Source organism: Lontra canadensis, unplaced genomic scaffold, assembly GCF_010015895.1.
Source record: "Lontra canadensis isolate GAN:19392208 unplaced genomic scaffold, GSC_riverotter_1.0 scaffold43, whole genome shotgun sequence".
Lineage (NCBI taxonomy): Eukaryota > Metazoa > Chordata > Mammalia > Carnivora > Mustelidae > Lontra > Lontra canadensis.
Window position 1 is genome coordinate 3,312,627 of NW_022631037.1, and position 23,487 is coordinate 3,336,113.

The 23,487-nt window shown below is 38.7% G+C and overlaps 1 protein-coding gene across 3 annotated transcripts in view; it reads right to left on the bottom strand.

Annotated features, from left to right (window-relative positions):
- RAD51C (RAD51 paralog C) overlaps nt 1-19,112 on the bottom strand; it is a 36,681-nt gene extending 17,569 nt beyond the window's left edge. For 2 of the 3 annotated variants that reach the window (XM_032871930.1, XM_032871929.1), the window contains exons 1-5: nt 18,927-19,112; nt 15,610-15,868; nt 14,778-14,944; nt 11,552-11,685; nt 2,684-2,815 (exon numbers count right to left, since the gene is read on the bottom strand). In XM_032871930.1, the coding sequence (XP_032727821.1) occupies nt 2,684-2,815; nt 11,552-11,685; nt 14,778-14,944; nt 15,610-15,868; nt 18,927-19,044 (810 nt within the window). In that variant the 5' untranslated portion in view covers nt 19,045-19,112. The remainder of the gene's footprint in view (nt 1-2,683; nt 2,816-11,551; nt 11,686-14,777; nt 14,945-15,609; nt 15,869-18,926) is intronic. The other variant, XM_032871931.1, reaches the window with a different exon arrangement.
- Nucleotides 19,113-23,487: the final 4,375 nt, after the last annotated feature.

The following is a 23,487-nucleotide window of genomic DNA, read 5'->3' on the forward strand; positions in this document are numbered from 1 at the left end:
GAGTGATTTGATAATATATACAATGCTTAAAAACAGAGATATCCCAGGGGTGCCTGGGTGGCTCAGTGGGTTAAGCCACTGCCTTCGGCTCAGGTCATGATCTCAGGGTCCTGGGATTGAGTCCCTCATCGGGCTCTCTGCTCAGCGGGGAGCCTGCTTCCCTCTCTCTCTCTCTCTGCCTGCTTCTCTGCCTACTTGTGATCTCTCTCTGTCAAATAAATAAATAAAATCTTAAAAAAAAAAAAAAAAGAAAAACAGACACCCCTACCAAAAATAAAAAAATAAGTAAATAAAAACAGTATCTCTTTGACTTAATACTTTCAGGAAAAACTGGATAAATGAACAAAAAAGCATATATAAAGTTTTTTTATCTTTATTTATTTTTTAAAGATTTTACTTCTTTGTCAGAGAGAGAGAGAGAGAGAGAGAGAGAGAGCGCGTGAGCGAGAGAGAACACAAGCAGGGGGTAGGGTCAGGCAGAGGGAGAGCAAGGAGCCCTACCCAGAACTTGATCCCAGGACTCAATTGAGCCACCTAGCCATCTCGACTGCAGTTTTTTAAATGGTGAAAACCTGAAGCCAACTTTAAAGATAATAGGGGGAGGGGGGTGATTAAAAAACTATCCTATATTGGGACTCAGTTAGTAGAGCATGCAAATTTTGATCTCAGGGTTATGAGTTCAAGCCCCACGTTGGGTGTAGAGATTACTTTAAAATTAAAAAAAAAAAAAAACTTAGTAAGTTTGGAAAAAATAGGTACATCAAACTCAAGAGTAATCATCTCTGGGTAATAGATAATTTACTTAATTTCTACACTTTTGATTGTTTAGAACTTCTTTTACAGAAAGTATATATAAAATTGTGAAATGTATTTATATGTATTTATGTATTTATATGGTAAATGTATTTTTATATGGTAACTGGGAAATTCAAAAAATCAAGCAAAGAAGAATTTATAAAGAGGAGAAAGTATGCCCTCAACCCCACAAAATCCTTTTACTAGAAGTAGTCATTAGGAACACTATGATCCTTTCAGAGCTTTTTGTTGATATATATAAATATAAAGCATAAATAAAATTTTTATTTTTCTCAAAAGTGGGATCACATAAAATACACTGTTATGTGACTTGAATCTTTTTACCTTTTTTTTTTTTTAAGATTTTCTTTATTTATGACAGAGAAAGAGAGCAAGAGAAGAAACACAAGCATGGGGGAGCTGGAGAGGGAGGAGGCGGCTCCCCTTGGAGCCAGGAGGCTTGATCCTAGGACAATGGGATCATGACCAGAGCTTTAAGGCAGACACTCAATGACTGAGCCATCCAGGCACCCCTTGAATCTTTTTACTTAATCGTATATCTGGATATAACTTGTTCTGTGTTAGTATGTGTATATTTACATTACTCTTCTTAAGCATTGCATAGTATTCCATGTTACTGTTTACATTACTTTTTTAATCAGAAAAAATAAACCTATTTCTGTTCAACAAACAAAACAAAACTTAAGGAACTATGCAACCCATTAGTCTTGAGTGCCCCCTACTGGGGGCTCTTCCTTGGTATTAACAGAATGCTAAATTACAAATTAATACAAGAAATAATTCAAACACAGGACACTATGCTTTTCAGCATATGGCAAAAAAAAAAATCTAAAAACTCAAAAGAAAAGATACATGTTTTGAAATGATTTTATCGAGGAGTTCTTTATGTACTTAGGCTGAATTACAGGTATGTGCTAAGGACTCTAATTTTCTAAGGAAAATCAAGTTAGGTGGCTTGATCTTTTCCCATCTTCCTCCTGAACAGGTGTGTGTATTGAATGTGTGAGAGGTGACATGGGGTTGCAGAGTGGAAAGTGATGGCAAATAGGCAGTTAAAAAAAAAGCTTGTTACAAAAAAAAAGTCGTGACCTCACTCCTTTTTGTCTTGTCACTTCCAACTTATCTTTATATCTAACCTCACATTTCAAATCTAGAAGAGTTAGCTCTACCTTCAAACATCTAGGTTGTTCACACTATGTAATTTTTCTATCTTCTGAGTCTGTGATTACACAACATGTATTTTAGTATATGTGCTGCTGAAGCTAGTACCATACAACATGTAATAATTAAAGACCCAGAATAAAAGAAAATGGGGACATTAGAAGAGCTTACCTGAAAAACAACAAATATATTTAGGTAAATAAAACCCAACATTGCAATTATCAAAGGTGGCATTTCTTTATCAAACAAGTCCATTTTAAAATATGGTATCTTGGGCGCCTGGGTGGCTCAGTGGGTTAAGCCGCTGCCTTCGGCTCAGGTCATGATCTCAGGGTCCTGGGATTGAGTCCCGCATCGGGCTCTCTGCTCAGCAGGGAGCCTGCTTCCCTCTCTCTCTTTCTGCCTGCCTCTCTGTCTACTTGTGATCTCTCTCTGTCAAATCAATAAATAAAAAAATCTTAAAAAAAAAATAAAATAAAATAAAAATAAAATATGGTATCTTGATTATGCTTGTTATATTCTAGGAAAACTGATACACAACACTTATGACTGGAATTAATTTTTCCTAAAAGTAAAACAAAAACTACATTCAAAACTGTGTCTGTATTATGTGCTTTTAGTCAAATTCTATTTAGCTATTTCTAGACATTAATATTTTATACAAGCTTGACTTTATTATAAAATTCTCTTGGCTAATAATACTTACAGCTAATCTGTGGCTATTTGCAAGGCTGATCATTTGCTGGGCTAGGCCATTTAGTAATCGAGTACGAAGGGCTAGGTCATCTAGGTCATGACGAAAAGGAAAAGCAATACCATCCACTATCACTAATCGAACCTAAATACAGAAGAGATAATGAAATTAGGTTTGGTATTAAAATAAAATTTTAAAAAATGGCATCCCAAAAGCATGTTCATTGCAGGAAAAAAAAAATCTATAAAATCCAGAGTTCTATTTCTAACTCTCCAAAATAAATCTATTCACCCAACGCTTTCTGCATTAATCACCAAAAGTTAAAATGTACTCTGGTTTGATAATTTATAAACTTGAAAAAGTAATTCAACGTGAAGAAGCAATTATAATTTTCTTATACTTTACCACTATACACAATCTTTACAGAGGCATTTTACACCAATAAAAAGCACTTCTGAAGTCTTAGTAAAATAAATTCTTCAGTATTTCAATTTTACCTTCAAGATTTTTTATGTTTAAAAAACTCTTCAAATATTAAATTATTATATCATCTTCAAAAACTTCAAATTCTAATGGTGAGTGCTATGAAGAGTGTAAACCTGTCAATTCACAGACCTGTACCCCTGGGGCTAGTAGTACATTATATGTTAATAAAAAATTAAAAATTAAACAAAAAACTTCAAATTCTTGGTATACTTTTTCTCCTTAATTTTAAACATAAGGGAACTAATCATTATAGAATCTGCTATAAGAGAGAATTCAGCATAAGGCAGCTTTGTCTTGAATTCCAATCAAGAAGGTTCACTTAGAGATGACAAACATTTTCATGACAGTTTCACTTCTAATATAATCCAAATAATGGCTCCTAAAGTGAAGCTAGAGTAATATATAAACTTCACTCCAAGAACAAACAGAATTTGGAAACTAATCCAAATATAAACAAACAAAAAAACCCATCCTGTAAGATTATATATTTTTCTATCTAATAGGGATTAGACTAAAGAAGAGGATTTGATAACACCATGTCTAAGTAACCCATTTTTGTATCTTTTATTTAAAGTATTCATTCCTTCATTCAGCATGTGCTTACTGATACCTACTATACGTTAGTCATTGTTGCAGGCAGCAGGGAACAAGAGAAAAGGTCCTTGCTTTCTTGGAGTTTATGGAGTGGAGTAAAGGACAATTAACATGTAAACAAACACAGAAATAATTTCTGATAATGATAGGAGTTATGAAGAAACGAAACTGGGTAAAATGATGATGAATAAGTAGGTAATAAAGTAGAGGGAGGCTAACTTAGACTAGTGTCAGGGAAGGAGTCAATGAAAAGGGAGGCAACAGAACTGAGTCCTGGATAAGGACCTCTAGGAGTAGGGGCACCTGGGTGGCTCAGTGGGTCAACCCTCTGCCTTCGGCTCAGGTCGTGATCCCAGGGTCCTGGGATTGAGCCCCACATCGGGCTCTCTGCTCAGCAATGAGCCTGCTTCCCTGCTCTCTCTCTGCCTACTTATGATCTCTGTCAAGTAAATAAATAAAATCTTAAAAAAAAAAAAAAGAATACAAGTAAATGTAACTACATATCTAAAACTCAGCATTAATGTACTTTTGGTTTGTAACCCCTCTTCTTTTCTTACATGATTCAAAAGACAACTATTAAAAAATAATTATAAATCTATATTGATGGGCGTACAATGTATAAAGATATAATCTGTGACAATAACATAAAGGGGGATAAATGGAGCTATACACCAACAAGGTTTTTGTATACTGTTGAAATTAATTTAGTATTAATTTAAACTACACTGCTATGAATTAGGATGTTAATTCTAATTCCCCAGGACAACTAAGAAAATAACTAAAAAATATATGATAAAAGAAATGAGAAGGGAATCAACATGGTACTATGGAAAATATCTAACAAAAAAGAAAGCAGGAATGGAGAAATTGAGAAATAAGATACAGATCCTCCTCAACTTACATCAGGGCTACATTCCAATAAACCCACACCAAGTCAAAAATATTAAGCTGAAAATGCATTTAATACACTTAACCTACCAAACATCATAGTTTAGTCAAGCCTAACTTAAATGTACTCAGAAAACTTACATTAGCCTACATCTGGGCAAATCATTTAACAAAAAACCTATTTTATAATAAAGCACTGAATATTTCATGTAATTCACTGAATACTGTACTGAAAGTGAAAAACAGAATGGTTATATGGGTACAGAATGGTTGTAAGCCTATTGCTTGTTTATCCTCATGATTGCATGGCTGACTGAAACCTGTGGCCCACTGCCACTGTCCAGCATCATGAGAGAGTACTGGTACCAAGTATCACTAGCCTAGGAAAAGATCAAAATTCAATGTACAGTTTTAACTGAATATGTATCATTTTTGCACCATTATAAAATTAAAAACTTAGGGCGCCCACGTGGCTCAGTGGGTTAAACATCTGCCTTGGGCTTAGGTCATGATCCCGGGGTGCTGGGATTGAACCCTGCATCAGGTTCTCTGCTCAGCGGGGAGCCTGCTTCTCCCTCTCCCTCTGCTGCTCCGCCTGCTTGTGTGTGCACATGCACTGTATCTCTCTCTGACAAATAAAATCTTTAAATATAATAAATAAAATAAAATTTAAAAACTTGTAAGTCGAATTATCCCAAGTCAGAGATTTAGGCATAGAACTGGCAGAACAGGGACGCCTGGGTGGCTCAGTTGGTTGGACGACTACCTTCGGCTCAGGTCACGATCCTGGAGTCCCAGGATCGAGTCCCGCATCGGGCTCCCGGTTCCGCGGGGAGTCTGCTTCTCTCTCTGACCTTCTCCTCACTCATACTCTCTCTCTCTCTCTCTCTCAAATAAATAAATAAAAATCTTTAAAATAAAAAAAATAAAAAAAGAACTGGCAGAACAGATTTTTTAAAATGATCTAATTATAGACTTTCTACGAGAGACTTGGTTTAGATCCAAAGATACAAACCAGTGGGGCACCTGGCTGGCTCAGTTGAAGGAGCATGCAACTCTTATCTCGGGGTAATGAGTCTCAGCCCCACACTGGGTGTAAATATTACTTGAATAAATAAAACTTAAAAACAAAACAAAGATACAAATAAGAGTGTAAGGATGGAAAAAGATACTCCCTTACAAACAGTAACCTGAATAGAGCTGTAGTGGCTATACTAATATCAGACAAAATAGACTTCAAGTGAAAACTTGTTACAAGAGATGAAGAAGGGTAAAAATAAATAATTTATATAATATGAAAATTGTATAATAATAAAAGGCTCAATTCATCAAGAAGATACAGCAATTATATGCTGAGATGGCAACTGCAGAACCTCCTCCCAGTTGCTCCCCAGCATCCTGACTAACCCACCACCTCTCTGCTCACCAATGAAGGTTGACCCATGAAAAAGAAAAAAAGAGGGGTGCCTGGGTTAAGTCGTTAAGCATCTGCCTTCAGCTCAGGTCATGATCCCAGGGTCCTGGGATAGAGCCCCACACTGGGCTGCCTGCTCAGTGAGGCGCCTGCTTCTCCCTCTCCCACTCCCCCTGCTTGTGTTCCCTCTCTCTCTGTGTCAAATAAATAAATAAAATCTTTAAAAAAAGAAAAGAAAAGAAAAGAAGAGAAAAGAAACAGATATATAAAACGCTCCACTGAAGAGCAGAATATACGTTCTTCTCAAGTGCATATGGAACATTTTCCGGGATAGACCTAGATGTTGGGCAACAAAATAAGTCTCAATAAACGTATAAACATGGAATCATATATAGAGTATTTCTCCGACCACAATGGAACAGAATTAGAAGCCAGCATCAGAAGAAAATTTGGAAAATTCATAGATATGTGGAAATTAAACAACACACTTTTTTTTTTTTTTTTTAAAGTAATCTCTATACCCAACATGGGGCTCAAACTCAAGACCCCAAGAGCACCTGGCTGGCTCAGTCAGAAGAGCATGTGACTCTTGATCTTGGGATCATGAGTTCAAATCTCACATTGGGTATAGAGATTACTTAAATAAATTTTAAAAAACAAACCAAAAAACCCCCAAATAACAACAACAAAAGACAAACAACAACAACAACTCTGAGATCAAGAGTCACATGCTCTTATCAACTAAGCAAGCCAGGTAACCCTAAACAACACATTCTTAAATAATGAATGAGTCAAAAGACATTACAATGAAAATTAGAAATACTTAAAAATTAATGAATATAAAAACACAACATACCAACTTATAAAATACAGTGTAAGTAGTGCTCCATAGGAAATGTAGAGCTCTAAACAACTATATTTTGAAAGAAAGATCAGTCGGTCTCGATATCCAAAACTTATACCTTAAGGAACTTGAAAAAAGAAGAACAAACTAAACTCAAAGAAGGCAAAATAAAAGAAGTAATAAAAATTAAGTGGAGGGGCGCCTGGGTGGCTCAGTGGTTTAAAGCCTCTGCCTTCGGCTCGGGTCATGATCCCAGGGTCCTGGGATCGAGCCCCACGTCGGGCTCTCTGCTCAGCGGGGAGCCTGCTTCCTCCTTTCTCTCTCTCTCTCTCTCTGCCTGCCTCTCTGCCTACTTGTGATCTCTGTCTGTCAAATAAATGAATAAAGTCTTTAAAAAAAAAAATTAAGTGGAGATGGGGTGCCTAGGTCACTCAGTCACCGGGCATCTGCCTTAGGCTCAGGTCATGATCCTGGAGTCCTGGGAGATAGCCCCACATCAGGCTCCCTACTCAGCAGGGGACCTGCTTCTTCCTCTCCAGCTCTCTGTGCTTGTGTTCCCTCTCTCACTAGCTGTGTCAAATAAAATCTTTTTTTAAAAATTCAGTAGAAATAATCAAAACAAGAAAGAAACAATGAGGAAAATGGATAAAATCCAAAGTTGATTCTTTGAAAAGATCAACAAAACTTACCTTTAAACTAACAGAAAAAGACTTGGGCAGCTGGATAGCTCAGTCGGTTAAGCATGGAATCCTGATTTCAGCTCAGGTCATGATCTCATGATCGAGGGACTGAGACCCCTATTGGGCTCTGGACTCCAGGCTCTCCACTCAACAAAGAGTCAGCTTGAGATTCTCTCCTCTCCCTCTGCCCCTCCCCCTGCTCGCACCCACCCTTTCTCCCTCTCTCTCTTTCAAACAAATAAATCCTTTTTAAAAAGAGAGAAATGACTCAAATTACTCAAATCAGGAATGAAAATGAGGACATTATACCAACCTTATAGAAATAAAAACAAACAAAATGTAAAGAACATTCATATGCAAAAAAATTAGATAACCTGGGTAAAGTGAACAAATTCGTTGCAATACACAAACTATCAAAACCGACTGAAGAAGAAATAGAAAATCTGAATGGATCTGTAACAATGGAGAGATTGAATCAGTAATCAAAAGCCTTCCAACAGTTAAAAAAAAAAAAAAAAAGACCAGGACCAGAGAACTTCACTGGAGAATTTTTTTTTTAAGTAGACTCTACCTCCAATGTACGGCTTGAATTCATGACCATGAGATCAAGAGTGACATGACCCTTCACTGGCAAATTTTATAAAACATTTAAAGAATTTACACTAGGAATGCCTGCATGGCTCAGTCAGCTAAGCGTCTGCCTTTGGCTCAGGTCATGATCCCAGGATCCTGGGACAGAGTCCCAAGCCCCAGATCAGGCAACCTGCTTAGCAAGGAGTCTGCTTCTTCCTTTCCCTCTGCTCCTCCCCTTGCTTGTACACTCTCTCTCTTTCTCAAATAAATAAATAAATAAAAAGAATTTATACCAATTCTTCTCAAACTTTTCCAAAAAACAGAGGGAATACTTCTTAATTCATTCTATGAAGCCAGTATCATACTGATACCAAAGCTAGATAAAGACATCACCGGTAAAGAAAGCTACAGACCAATTACAGATGCAAAAATCCTCAACAAAATACTACCAAATGGAATCCTGCAGCATATTAAAAGGATTTATATAATAATGTCTGGCCAAAGTGGACTCTCAATAAATATTTGGTGAATAAATAAATGTGCAAGCCAAAAAAAAAAAAAAAAGCAGAACTATATTCTCATTTTCTTTTAGTGATGAAAGAAATGCTGGACAATTATTTCAAAATTTATAACCCAGTAATTCATCTCGTAGAAATATATGAAATACAGTGGTATATTAATTAAATTTAATTGAATTACGAGGCACCTGGCTGGCTCAGCGAGTGGAGCATGTGACTCTTATCACAGGATTGAGTTTGAACCCCATGTTGGGTGTCAAGATTACTTAAAAATAAAATCTTTTTTTTTTTTAAGAATTTATACGATGGTTAAATCCACAGATTCAATAGAATCTCTATCAAAATTCCAACCGCATTTCTGTAGAAATAAACAAGACTCCACTCATATGGATCGAATTCAGATGAAATTGCAAGGAGCCCTGAATAGCCAAAACAGTCTTGAAAATAACAACGTTGGAAGACACATGTCCCAATTTCAGAATATACTATGAAGCTACTAATCAAAACCATGTGATACTGGCAAAGAACAGAGATATACATTAATAGAGTCCAGAAATTAACCCACACATTTATGGTCAACGGATTTTCAACAAGGATGCCAAGCCCATTCAATGGGGAAAGAATAGTCTTTTCAGTAAATGGTGCTGGAACAACTGGGTGTCTGCATACAAAATGAAGTTGGACACTTACTTCACTTACTTTATACTTATATATAAAAAATTAACTCAACATGGGCCAAAGTCCAAATTAAAAAGCTAAAGCTATTGAACTGGATGGAGTTCAGGACATGCTACTCCAAAATTTGGTACCTTGGCATACTGAGTATCCTTTTAACTATTTATCTGGAAGAGAGCACGAGCATGCACATGCGTGCAAGGGGCAGAGTGAGAAAGAGAATCTTAAGCAGGCTCCATGCCCAGTGCCTGATGTGGCTTGATTCTCTTTCTCCCTCTGCCCCTTGCACTCACACTCTCTCTAAAAAAAAAAAAAAGTCACACACTTCAATACGACTGAGCCAACCAGGCACCCTTAAAGTGGGTTTTTTGTAGTCAACATATAGTTTCATCTTATTTTTTCATCCACTGACACAACCTTTTTGAAGGGCAGTATGTGTTTAACAAAAAAAAAGAAAAAGAAAAAAAAATTGGGGGACCTGGGTGGCTCAGTGGGTTAAGCCTCTGCCATCAGCTCAGGTCATGATCCCAGAGTCCTGGGATCAATCCCCGGGCTCTCTGCTCAGCAGAGAGCCTGCTTCCCCCTCTCTCTCTGCCTGCCTCTCTGCCTACTTGTGATCTCTCTGTCAAATAAAATCTTTAAAAAAAAAAGTCTCAGAGGAGGCTTACTGAAGTTTGGTCAAAGACAGTCTCTGTCATGTATAATATTTATCAAGATTAAACATTCACATACTCTTTAATATAATTCTAATACTTGGAATGGAACTTATCCCATAAACAGGGACACCTGGATGGCTCAGTTGGTTAAGCATCTGACTTCAGCTCAAGTCATGAACTCAGGTCCTGGGACGGAGCCCTGATCAGTGCTCAAGGGGAGTCCCTCTCCCTCTGCTCTTCCCTCAGCTCATGTTCACTTTCTCTCTCTCTCAAATAAATAAAATCTTAAAAAAAAAAAAAAAAAGAGTTTATCCCATAAACATACTTACAAATGAACCCCAAGGATTGTCTCCTTGGATGTAGGGATGTAGGGATTATCTCCAAACCACTGTTAATAGTATCTAAAAGACCACCAATAGGAGGATTAAACAAATTAAGGTACTGAGTCTCTCCCCCCCAATTTTTTTAATGTAGTAGAATACATAGAATATTCATCTTGTAACCTGAAATTCTATTTCCATTAAAAAATAACTGCCCATTTTCCCCTTCCCCCCTCAGGGCCTTGTAACCACCATTCTATTTTATGTCTGAGTCTGACTACTCTTCACACCTCATATAAGTAGAATCATACAGTGTATCTTTTTTTGACTGGCTTATTTCATTTAACATAATGTCCTCAAGATTCATCCAAGTTGTACCATATGTCAGAAATTCTTTTCTTTTTAAAGATGAATACTATTACATTGTGTGTGATACCACATTTTGCTTATCCATTCAATGGACACTTGGGTTGCTTCCACATTTTAGGTAATATGAATAATGCTGCTATGAACAAAGGTTTACAAATATCTCTTCAAGACCCTGTTTTCAATTTTTTTGGTAATAAACAGAGAAGTTGAATAGCTGGGTCACAGGGTAATCCTATTTTCAATTTTTTGAGGAACCACCATACGATTTTTTTGAGGAACCACCATACGATTTTTTTGAGGCAACTGTACCATTTTACATTCCCACCAACAGCAAAAGCACCTTCTTAAAATGAAATAATAGTAGCTGAAAAAAAAGAATGAAAAGGTTTATCCAGCAAAACACTAAGCAAAAACAGAAGGTGCAAAACCGAATTACAGTATTATCCCACTAACAAATACTAAAAATGAGTGGATAAATATTGCAACATGTATAAAAATTTTTTGAGAAGACACAAAAGAAACAGTGAATAGTGGTCAACTTTAGGGAGAGATACTAGGAAGCAGTAGAAAGGAAGTTTTTCCATTTTATACCTTTCTAAATAGTTTGTTAGAAGCTATTCCACCATTACTGGAGACAGAACATCTTTCTGTATTATTTCAATTTCTTACTTTGGGCATAAATTATATATGAATATATGTTAAACATGTATAAATGTAAAAATTGTGTATAAATTATAGGACAAGGAAGAAAGATTTTTGAACAGGCTTATGCCACACTATACTATTTACTTATTTTTCAAGCTAATCAAACACCTCCAAAGATATTCCAAAGGTTAGCTGTATTTCAGTAGTTTGAGCCATACCTTTGAGTGTTCTGAAAGGAAGTCTGGAAGGAGATAAACTTGTGCCAACAGCTCTGTATAGTCACGACAACGAAAATAGTAAATATGGGAAAGAATATTTTCCAGAGTGAAATCCTCCAAAGCTTTTGGGTGCTCTAGAATAAACAAAACAATCTTTAAATAAAGTAATCAGTTTTACTTGTTTTGATATATTGGTGATTGTAGGAAAACAATACATTTGAGTAACAAAATGCTTCACTGTGAATAAGAGAACTATTCACCTTAATTCAAAAATAAAAAAATTAAAACAAAATTAGTATAAACTACTACTGCATAATTCTTGACCTCTTATTTTCACCTTCTCCACTATTTCCTTACATGCTGGGGTATCTAGAAATTGTTTATACACATATAGAACTCGAGTTTTAAAGCCTACCTTTTCATATTTCTAGTTATTCACTTCCATTAAATAGAAGTAACATAATGGAGTTTCTCTTTTCTTGTTTTTTTTTTTTTTTAACTAGGACTGCAAATTAAGAGTTTAAAGGGAAAATGTTCAAAAGAAGCATCTTTTTCCCTTATGGTAACTTTTTCCCATTATTACTATAGCATAATTTGATATTTAAGTAGAAACAATGTAAGATTCTCCCTAGATTATATATTTTTTAAAAAACCAGTTTTGGGGGCACCTGGGTGGCTCAGTGGGTTAAAGCCTCTGCCTTCAGCTCAGGTCAAGATCCCAGAGTCCTGGGATTGAGCCCCTCGGGCTCTCTGCTTAGCAGGGAGCCTGGTTTCCTTCTGCCTGCCTCTCTGCCTACCTGTGATCTCTGTCTCTCTGTCAAATGAATAAGTAAGATCTTTAAAAAAAAAAAAGTTTTGGCAGGGTGCCTGAGTGGCTCAGTTGGTTAAGCATCCCACTCAATTTCGGCTCAGGTCATGATCTCAGGGTGTGGAGATGGACCTGCATCCAGCTCTGCACTCAGCAGGGAGTCTGCTTGAGATTCTCTCCCCCTACACCCCCTTGCTGGTGCTCTCTCAAATAAATAAATAAATAAATAAATCTTAAAAAGAAAAAATGGTTTGGTTTTATACATATTACAGAGAGAAACCAGTTTAAAATTACTGCACTTTAAAATGTCCTTAAGTTTTAACATTGAAAAAAAAAACCAAGAAATTAAATTTCAGAAAGCACTGCTTATTACAAATATAAAAGTTCATTTTTAACCAAAAAATAGTAACTTAATCACACAGCAATCACTAAAGACTTTATATCCCAGGGCTACACCTATAATATTCACAGTAAGGTTTTAAGACACTACTACAAATACACATTGTGACACGGGTAGCTTTAAGGCCTTTCAGTAGATATACTGGTCATTAGTTAAAAAGGACACCTAGGGGTACCTGGTGGCTCAGGTGGTTAAACATATGCCTTCTGCTCAGGTCATGATCCCAGGATCTTGGGATAGAGTACTGCATTGGGCTCCCTGCTCAGGAGGAAGTCGGCTTCTCCCTCTCCTCTACCCCTTACCACTGCTCGTGCTCGCTCGCTCACTCTGTCTCTCATTCTCAAATAAATAAATAAAATCTCTAAAAAAAAAATAAAAAGGGGTGCCTGGCTGGCTCAGTTGGTTACGCCACTGCCTTCAGCTCAAGTCATGATCCTGGAGTCTAAGGATCAAGTCCAACATCGGGTTCCCTGCTCAGTGGGGAGTCTGCTTCTCCCTCTGACCCTCTCATGCTTTCTCTCTCTCAAATAAAATATTTTTAAAAATAAAAATAAATAAAAAGGACACCAAGTACTCATATGAAAATTAAAATATCCAGCTATTACATTCATTTAAAGGGAATACAAGCATCTTATGAAAAGTATTGGTTTTTTTGCTTTTTTTTTTTTTAAGATATTGTTTATTTATTTGACAGAGACAGTGAGAGAGAGAACACAAGCAGGGTAAACAGGAGAGGGGAAGCAGGCTCCCCGCTGAGCAGGAAGCCCCACATGGTGCTCAATCCCAGGACCTTGAGATCATGACCTGAGTTGAAGGCAGACACTTAACGACTGAGCCACTTAGGCACCCCCAAAAGTATTGTTTTTTTTTTAAATTACTAAAGAATGAGGACGGGAGGGACGCCTGGGTGGCTCAGTTGGTTAAGCGGCTGCCTTCGGCTCGGGTCATGATCCCGGCGTCCTGGGATTGGGTCCCACATCGGGCTCCTTGCTCAGCAGGGAGTCTGCTTCTCCCTCTGTCTCTGCCTGCCACTCTTAGTCTGCCTGTGCTCACTCTCTGACAAATAAATAAAATCTTTAAAAAAAAAAAAAAAAAGAATGAGGACGGGACAACCAAAAAATAGACTAAAACAGTCAAACCAGAAACCATTTAATAGTAATTTAAAAAGCAAGAACTTAAATACCTTTGAGTATTTATTTAAATTGAAATCACCTTTATATGTTTTCTTAAAAAATCAAACAATAGTTCTACATGAGAAAAATAAAAAAAACTTAACACAGTCATGAAGTCTATTACATTCTACTCAGAACCCTCTAAAGTCAATCACCTTAATGTTCTAAATATTTCCAACATGGTTTTTCAAAGCTATCTTCAGTGGGAAACCTGGGTGGCTCATTCAGCTGGGCATCTGTGCTCAGCTCAGGTCATGATGCCAGGGTCCAGGGATCTAGGCCCCACCTCTGGTTCCCTGCTCAGCTGGGAATCTGCTTCTCCCTCTGAGCCTCCCTCCACTCGTGCTTGCTCTGGCTCTCTCTCTCAGATAGATAGATAAAATCTTAAAAAAAAAAAAAAAAAAAGAAGTAGTAGTAGTAGTAGTAGTAGTAGTAGTAGTAGTGAGGGCCATAAGAGAAGAAGAAAAGGGAAAAGGCCAGTCTAGGTTGTGGCATTTCTAAGTCTACAAGAAAGATCTGGGGCGCCTGGGTGGCTCAGTGGGTTAAAGCCTCTGCCTTCAGCTCGGGTCATGATCTCAGGGTCCTGGGATCGAGCCCCGCATCAGGCTCTCTGCTCAGCGGGAGCCTGCTTCCTCCTCTCTCTCTCTCTGCCTGCCTCTCTGCCTACTTGTGATCTCTGTCAAATAAATAAATAAAATCTTAAAAAAAAAAAAAAAAAAGATCTGAGAGTTTAACACCAGGACACTGTCGAGTCATTAAGATTCACGTTCCAAATTGTTTTCTGCTGAGGCTTGAGAGGAATGTTAATTACTTTTATTATAGAGAAAGGATCACTTGCTAACTTACCCCCTCCCATATGTGTTTCTGCTGTAAGGTGAAGGTGCTGAATGCAGGCAGTAGCAAGGTCTACCACTCTATCAACCATAAAACTTCCTTCAGTATCAATAAAAACTGCTTCACCTTCCACTCCTCCAAAACATTCTGGTATCTGCACATCTACTGCCAACTGCATACTGTCAAGAGAAAGCTGAATGACCAAATCATTATCATAATCATCTCAGGCAGTGTTTTCAAACTCCACATCACCACCCATTAGGTACCACATTAGGCAACAGATATGGCTAACTTTCTGCTCCAAATATATGTGAATCAACTGATAACTTGGATTAGGGGGAGGGTGTACCCATAAAACCATGACTAAGGACTTTTTTAGTGGTTTTTAGGTCTTTGGGAATTAAACCCTTCCTCATACTAAACCTACCTTCAAATATATCCTCAGGAATTAATATAAAAAAATACAATAAATATATGTATTATAATACACACATATAAAATACATTATAATAAATACAACATTCATATTTTATACTACGTTATATATATTATGTAATAAAAATATAATAAAATAGAAGACCACCTGTTTACCCTAATGATCACATTACAATGTTGCAAAAGAAACATTTTCGGATACCAAAATAATTATACCAATTCAAAGATGCAGTACTGAAGTAACACAAATGGTAAACTGATTTTTTTGTGTGCATGCATACACACACAAAAAAATAAGAGCACATACATGCATTTTTGGGCTCCTGAATGTAGACCCACAGCACCATATTCTATTACTTACATAAAATGTCATTAAGCCTACCCTTAAGAAGAGAACATTTTACTTTACCATAATTGTGTTTTTCCAACACCTGGTACACCACAAATTTCTGTTGTTTTGGTTAAGGGTATTCCACCCCCAAGAATATTATCTAGTGCTGAACAGAAGGTAATTATGAAGCTCTGGGTATGCTCCTGCTCAAGAAGTTCCAGTGCTGTACACTTCTTGCCTGACTCAGCTGTAGCAGTGTATCTTGGTTTAATTGTAAGACATTCTCTTCTTAAAATCTGCAGAGTTTCTAAGGCTTCCTCTTTAGATATCCCAACTTCTGAAAGTAAAAGAAGAAAAACAAAAAAACAAAGCAAAACCTCGAACCCTGATTTTAGAAATTTAAAAGTCTTTTTTTTTCTTTAAATATTTTATTTATTGATTTGACAGAGAGAGATCACAAGTAGACAGAGAGGCAGGCAGAGAGAGAGAGAGAGAGAGGGAAGCAGGCTCTCTGCTGAGCAGAGAGCCCGATGCGGGGCTCGATCCCAGGACCTTGAGATCATGACCTGAGCCGAAGGCAGCGGCTTAACCCATTGAGCCACCCAGGCGCCCCAGAAATTTAAAAGTCTTAACATGCTTTTGGGTTGTCTTTATTAATTTTAATTTTTAGATAAGAGTGATGCCAAGAGTAAAGAAAAATAAAAATAAAACATTCCATTAACTATTGAATTTTTCAAGTTAATAAAGGCATTTATCTATATTTTCTTAGCATTTACATACTTAAAGGATCTATTTATTACCTCAAAAACAGAATTCAGAAATCTAAACCTCTAAAGCATTTGAGTACCTACAAGAGTATCTCAGGAAGTAGAAATAAAAATGTACTGGCAAGGGGTGCCTTGGAGGCTCAGTTGGTTAAGTGTCTGCCTCCAGCCAAGTATGAGGCTCCCTGCTCAGTGGAGAGTCTGCTTCTTCCTCTCCCTCTGCTGCTCACCCTGCTTGTGCTCTCAAATAAATAAATAAAATCTTTACTTCAAAAAAAAAAAAACAAACTGGCAGTCAGTCCTTTTACTATCTCTTTTGGTTTTATGAAGTCATAGTTTTTTTTGTTTCTTTGTTTTTAAGATTTTATTTATTTATTTCATAGAGATCACAAGTAGGCAGAGAGGCAGAAGCAGGCTTCTGCTGAGCAGAGAGCCATACTCGGGCTAGATTCCAGGACTCTGGGATCAAGACCCAGGCTGAAGGCAGAAGCTTTAACCCACTGAGCCACCCAGGCACCCTTGAAGTCACAGTTATTTTGATCTAATAAGGCATCTAAATTACTTTTCAGAAGAGAATGAAAATGGCCTCTAACTGCCTAAAACAAGATTTAACTTTAGGAAGTGCATGTGCATGTATTATTCATAATAAAAACTTTTCATAGAAACACTATCATGAAAAATTCACATATCACTCCAAGCTTTTTAATGAGAACAATTATTTGATGCACAAATATTTTAAATAATACACTTACGGGGGCGCCTGGGTGGCTCAGCGGGTTAAGCCTCTGCCTTTGGCTCAGGTCATGATCTTGGGGTCCTGGGATCGAGCCCCACATCAGGCTCTCTGCTCAGCAGGGAGCCTGCTTCCCTCTCTCTCTGCCTCTCTCTCTGCCTACTTGTGATCTCTGTCAAATAAATAAAATCTTAAAAAAAAAAAATACACTTCCGCTTCCTCAATTATACAATTTTATTCCTATCAAACAATACGGCTTGAGAAGAGAAAATGGCCATTTACAAAACAAGCTGTTAATGAAAGGAATAATGAAAGGCAAGGGTGAAGGGCACCTGGGTGTTTAGTGGGTTAAGCCTCTGCTTTCCTCTCAGGTCAAGATCTCAGGGTCCTGGAATGGAGCCTCGAGTTGGGGGGGGGGGGACTCTGCTCAGCAGGGAGCCTGCTTCGCACTCTCTCTGCCTGCCTCATTGCCTACTTGTGATCTCTGTCAAATAAATAAATAAAATCTTTAAAAAAAAAAAGTGAGGGTGACATCACTTATGAGTTTGATAGGGCAGTGCCTGATTTGGTTAGGATATGAGTATAAATTTGGCACTAATAAAAGACAATAATGGTGATAAGGAAATGAAAATCCTATCCAGTAAAAAGCAGAAACTCTGGAGTCAGATTCCTTGGGTTTGTAAACCCTGACTGAATCACTCATTATGAAGTTACTAAGTAAGGATGAATTACTTTTTTTTTTTTTTTTTTTTTGCCTCATATCTTTCCTTCTGTAAAACGGGAATGAGACAATACATGTTGAATAGCTGGGTAGAATACTCAGGCCATCCAAAATGCTCTGTAACTGTTAGCTATCATTATCATGCAGATTCTCTCATTTATTTTCTGTAAAACCAACTTGTTGAAAGACAAAGAGCGCATCAAGCTTTGGGGGACAGGGGTGCCTGGATGGGGTTCAGTCGGATAAGCGACTGCCTTCTGAAGCTCAGTTCATGATTCCAGGGCCCCATATCTGGCTCCCTGCTTCTCCCTCTCCCTCTGCAGCTGCTTGTTCTAACAAATAAAAATTTTAAGCACACAAAAACGCTGGGAAACAGTATGCAGTGTAAGACTTAACATTGGGTCTACAACATTTATTCTTTAATGGTGAGTTGAAACCTCCTTATTTTCCATTGTTAATGGCAAGGACTTAAAATGTTGCCCTATCTTAAGAGCGGTTCTGAGCATACCCTCGTGTAATGCGTACAGGGAGACTGGCCGCAGACAGTTTCATTTTTGTATTCCTCATGATTCAGAGGTTCCCACCAATGTATAATCTACAGTGCTCTGAAATGAGAGGTTTGGGATTTCTCGTTTCATTTTTCCAGCGAATTACAGGAGAGAAGCAATGTCTTCTTTTTGTTGCTTTCTCCAGGTGCTGGGGATTCTGCTCCCTTTCTTGCCTCTAGTCCTATCAGGAATCCTTCATTTCTCAAATGTAATCCCTTTGCCCCTTGGATTCTGGAACAGCTAACACTAAACCAGCTGTCTGGGTACCAATCCTAGCTCCACCTTTCCTAGCCCAGTCATCACGAAAAGTAACTTAACCACCTGTTCCTTCATCAGCCTACTGGACATAATAATCCACGTTAACAGGGTTCTTTGGGGTAATAAATTAGCTAGTCCTCAAGAGGATTCAGCAGGCACGGGTAGAGAAAGCAATTACTGAATGTTTTCAGGACCACAGCCCTAACCATCACAAGTTTAATTGGATTCAAGGAGCGGTTTCACGTCGCAAATGCAGCCTCGGGCGGAGGAAACTGGCGGAAAGTGGGTGGAAGCCTGAAGGCGGAAGAACCGAGATGGAGGCGGCACAGACGGAGGTCCGTGTGCCTCAACTTGCCATCAGAAGTCGTTACCTTTGCTGAGCTCGGACGGTTTCATCTCTAGGAGTTCCTCAGCAGTCTGGAAACCTGAAGACACCAGCTTCACCCGCACCGCTGGGGACAGCGGGAAACTCACTAAATCCCGCTGCATTTCAAAGCCGGACGCCTACGCGTATCCAGAGCAGCAAGCCCCAGCCCCAACTCCGTTCGCCAGCCCGCGCGCGCCACGTGACGTCAGACGTAAGGCGGAAGGGGCGGTGTCTCTGGCCTGACTGCACGCGGCCTTGGACTTGGCCCCTCTCGGGAGGAGTATTTTCTTGTGTCTGTACCATTTCTGTTGTGATTCTTACGAGTCCCATTTAGTGTTTCACCACCAAACATTAAACCTGACAGTAAAAAGATGGGTGGAGACCGCAAGATGAAGAGCCAGGCCCTACACACTACATCTCCACACCTCAATCCTGGCCTGTTGGGTGGAACCTCAAGGTTATTAGTAAGAATGATCTACTCCCAGCTAGGGGCAACGCACACACCAGCCAGTTACCGGTTTGGCGTATGAAACGGTCATATAAGAATTATTGGGCGTCTCCATTACAGGGTTCCAGTTTCCTATGTTTTCTCCTCGGGTATCCCCTTTGCCTTCCCCCTTCGCCTTTCCCGCCCTCGCCTAAGCCCTCGCCCGCGCGAGGAATTGTGGGCCAGCCCCCCCGCCACCAGCCACCGGGAACGCTGGGCGCCCAATCCCCACACCCACGCACGCCTTCCCCGCGAGTCCAGTCTGAAGCATGGTGTTTTCTGAGACCGTTGGTTCACTGCCTGCCTAACTTAAGAAGGAGCTGGAAAAGTAAGCAAGTGATGGTCCAGTAGTGGGCTGGGTGTGGTCTCCCGGTTCTGAAAAGGAATAATTGGGTTACGGAACAGCTCCTGCTCTGGTACAGAGGTGAGAAGGGACCCCTTCTAAAACAGAGAACTTTGAGGGAATTGAGGCGGTTTGGAAGGTGGGTTCCGAAGTCTGTCTTTGCCTAAGTGAGTGTGATTTCTTTAGGGCAGTAACTCGTTTGCTATATTTGGTGAGATTCTTAGCCTTAATTTTTTTTTTTTCCCTAGCTTAAAGGAACTTCCTAAATATTGCAAATCAGAGCTCTTTACGTAAAATCTAAGAAGGAAACATATGTTGAGCACTTTAGCAAATCCCACGCATTTCAAATGCTCACAATCGTACCAGGAGGAAAACAAGGACACAAGCTTAGAGCATAGTTTTCTTCAAGCCGGAATTAAAACCTAGTACCCTTTCTTCTACCCCAAGCTACCTTCAAATTGGGAGCCCCTTTTGGGTGGGGTTTCGGGGGTAGAATTCGAGAAGTGTTTGTCCCCCATTTGGTAGGACAGGGAAAGTCTGGTAGGACTGGTCAAAATGTGGATTGTTTGCCACGCAAACATTGTTTAACTACTAGTGTGAGTCACATCTGGGCACACAGTGGGCATTACATAAATGTCCGCAGGGAGAATTCATGCTTCTAAAGCAACCAGGGTCTTGGGTGAAGAAGAGACGGTGTTCACGTATTTAAAGATAGTGCTTTACTTGGTTTGCTTACTGAACGGAATGAGTCGTGTTTAGAACTTTGTTTCACTGTCAGTGGAGAGTTAAGAAAGTAGTTAACTCTATCTGTAGTCATATAATTATGTGTTATTAATATCTTATTCTGGGCCTTGAGTTGTCTATAATTATCGTTTTTTGCAACATTCTGCAGATTTCTTTAATACAGTTTGCTCTATAGTCTGCCTTTCAAACTAGGATCAAGGTTTATGAGGTCAGGCACCAAGAACTAAATAAAAACTATGGGATTTTTATGGAAGGTACACCTTCGTATGGGGTCACATTCACTCGATTTTTAAAATTTTTTATTTATTATTTTTTAAGATTTTATTTATTCATTTGACAGAGAGAGATAGCAAGAGCAGGAACACAAGCAGGGAGAGTGGGAGAGAGAGAAGCAGGCTTCCTGCTGAGCAGGGAGCTGGACCGGGGGCTCATCCCAGGACATGACCCCAGCAGAAGGCAGACGCTTAACAGACTGAGCCACCCAGATGCCTCTACTCCATTTTTTTTTTTTTTTAATGAGAGGGAAGAATTGAATGATTTAAGTGGTAAGCCACTTAAAATATTTTATATTAAATAAACATATTGTAAAGTAAAATGCAAACATAAAAATAAATTTTCAAATAATCATAAGACTTTGAAGAATGATCCAGTTTAACCTGGATACTTCAATAGTCTCCTGAAGCCTCCTAAGAATATGGGTTTTTTTTGTTTGTTTGTTTTTTTGTGTTTTTTTTTCGTTGCAATTTAATGAAAAAGTTTGAGAGGCACTACTATGGACAAATGAGCATGGGCCTTGAAGTCATACAAATCTGGGCTTATATCACATCTCTGGAAATTACCAACTGCAAACCTTGCAACAAGTTACTTAGTTTCCTCACCTACAAGTAAAAGATAATAATTCATAGGATTATTAGAAAGGTCAAATTAACAAATATGGTGGTTTTGATAAAACTTCAAGCCTCAGACACACATATTTGGAGTACCAATATCAATTGTAGAAAGCTTATACATAGTAGGAACTCAAGATTTTATTTGTTGTCCACAAATTCTTGAAATCTCATTTCTGTGACTCCTATTTTCTCCATATCCATCTGGTTTTTCTGTCTCTCTTGGAAGCTCATCTTCCATAACCTGACCCTAAAATGTTACAGGTTCTTTTAAGACCCCATAGCTGATCTTTTGCTGACTATTCTCCTTCTCTTGTGCTCTTATTCTTTCTCTCTCTCTCTCTCTCTCATTCAGTGACTATATGTCAGTGGTTCTTTTTTTTTCCCTTAATTTAAAAAAAAAAAGATTTTATTTAAGAGAGACACAAAGCAGGAGCAGGGAGAGGGGCAGAAGGAGACGGAGAGGGACAAGCAGACTCCACATTAAGAGCAGAGCCTAACACAGAGTGTGATCCCAGGACCCTGAGATCATGAAAGACCATGACCTCCAGGGAAGTCAGACATTTAACCGACTGAGCCACTCAGGCACCCCGATTCTTAAATTTATATTTCTAGCCCAGCTCTGTTATCTCACCTCCAGATGCAAATATCGGATTGCCTACTGGACAATGCAAAGGTCTCCAACTCAGCCTATCTATTTTTTTTTTTTAAGATTTTATTTATTTATTTATTTGAGAGAGAGAAAACATGAGTGTGGGGGAGGGGCAGAGAGAGAAGGACAAACAGACTCCCTGTGGAGCAGGGAGCCAGAGGTGGGGCTTGATTCCAGGACCATGGGGTCATAACCTGAGTTGAAAGCAAATGCTTAACCATCTGAACCACTCAGGAGCCCCTCCAACTCAGCCTATCTTAAACCTAACTCAGGGTCACCTTGGTGGGTCAGTTGGTTAAGCATCTGCCTTCGGCTCCAGTCATGATCCCAGGGTCCTGGGGTGGGGCCTGCATCAGGCTCCCTGCTCAGTGGGGGGTCTGCTTCTCCCTCTGCCCTCCCTTTCTCTCTCTCTCTCTCTCTCTCTCAAATAAATAAAATCTTTAAAAATATTTTTTAAACCTAACTCATTATCTTCTTTAGCCCACTCCCCAAACCTTGTCCTCTTCCTGCATTCCCTACCTCCATAACCTGAATATCCATCTTTTCCATGTGCACAGACAAGAAACCTAGGAATCATTCTCAACACCTTCCCTTTTCACTCCCCATGTTTAATGCATACACAAATCCTATCAGTTTTCTCTTTAACATATCTTGATTCTGTTCATGCCTTCACCTCTAGGCCAAGCTCCCATCATTTTGTTTGTAGGTACTCAAGACCATTTTAGCTGGTCTCTCTGCATCTTGTCTTCTTCTCCCCTCTAGTCTGTTCTCCCATGCTGCAGCCAGAATGTTCTTTCTACAGTACAGTTCTATATTTCAGCTCATGTCACTTTTTATTTTACTCTTAGGATACAGACCAAATTTCTTAGTAAGACTCAAGTTTCCCTTTTAAGGCTCTCACGGCACCAAATGCCTCTGTGTGATCTTTTACTTAGCATATGTCTCCCTGACCAGATTGAAAACTTCAGTAGAGCAGGACCACGTGGATTTTATTCCAGGTGTTTTTCTGGACCCCTAGCCCAATGTATGGCTTTAGTGGGTACTCAGTAAATATTTATTAAAAGAATGGATGATTAGGGGCGCCTGATGGCTCAGTGGGTTAAAGCCTCTGCCTTCGGCTCAGGTCATGATCTCAGGGTCCTGGGATCCAGCCCCACATTGGGCTCTCTGCTCAGCAGGGAGCCTGCTTCCTCCTTTCTCTCTGCTTGCCTCTCTACCTGCTTATGATCTCTGTCAAATAAATAAATATTAAAAAAAAAGAATGTATGATTAGATGATTGACCTGCGCCTCTCTCCCTATATTTTTCTATTTTGTACTTTTAATCTGTATACTTTAAAAATATAAATTTATAGGAAATATATACTTGTAGAAAACAAATAGAGAAAATATAAAGAAGGAAACAAAACTGGTTCATAAATTTTCTATTTAGCTCAGATAATAATGTTAACATT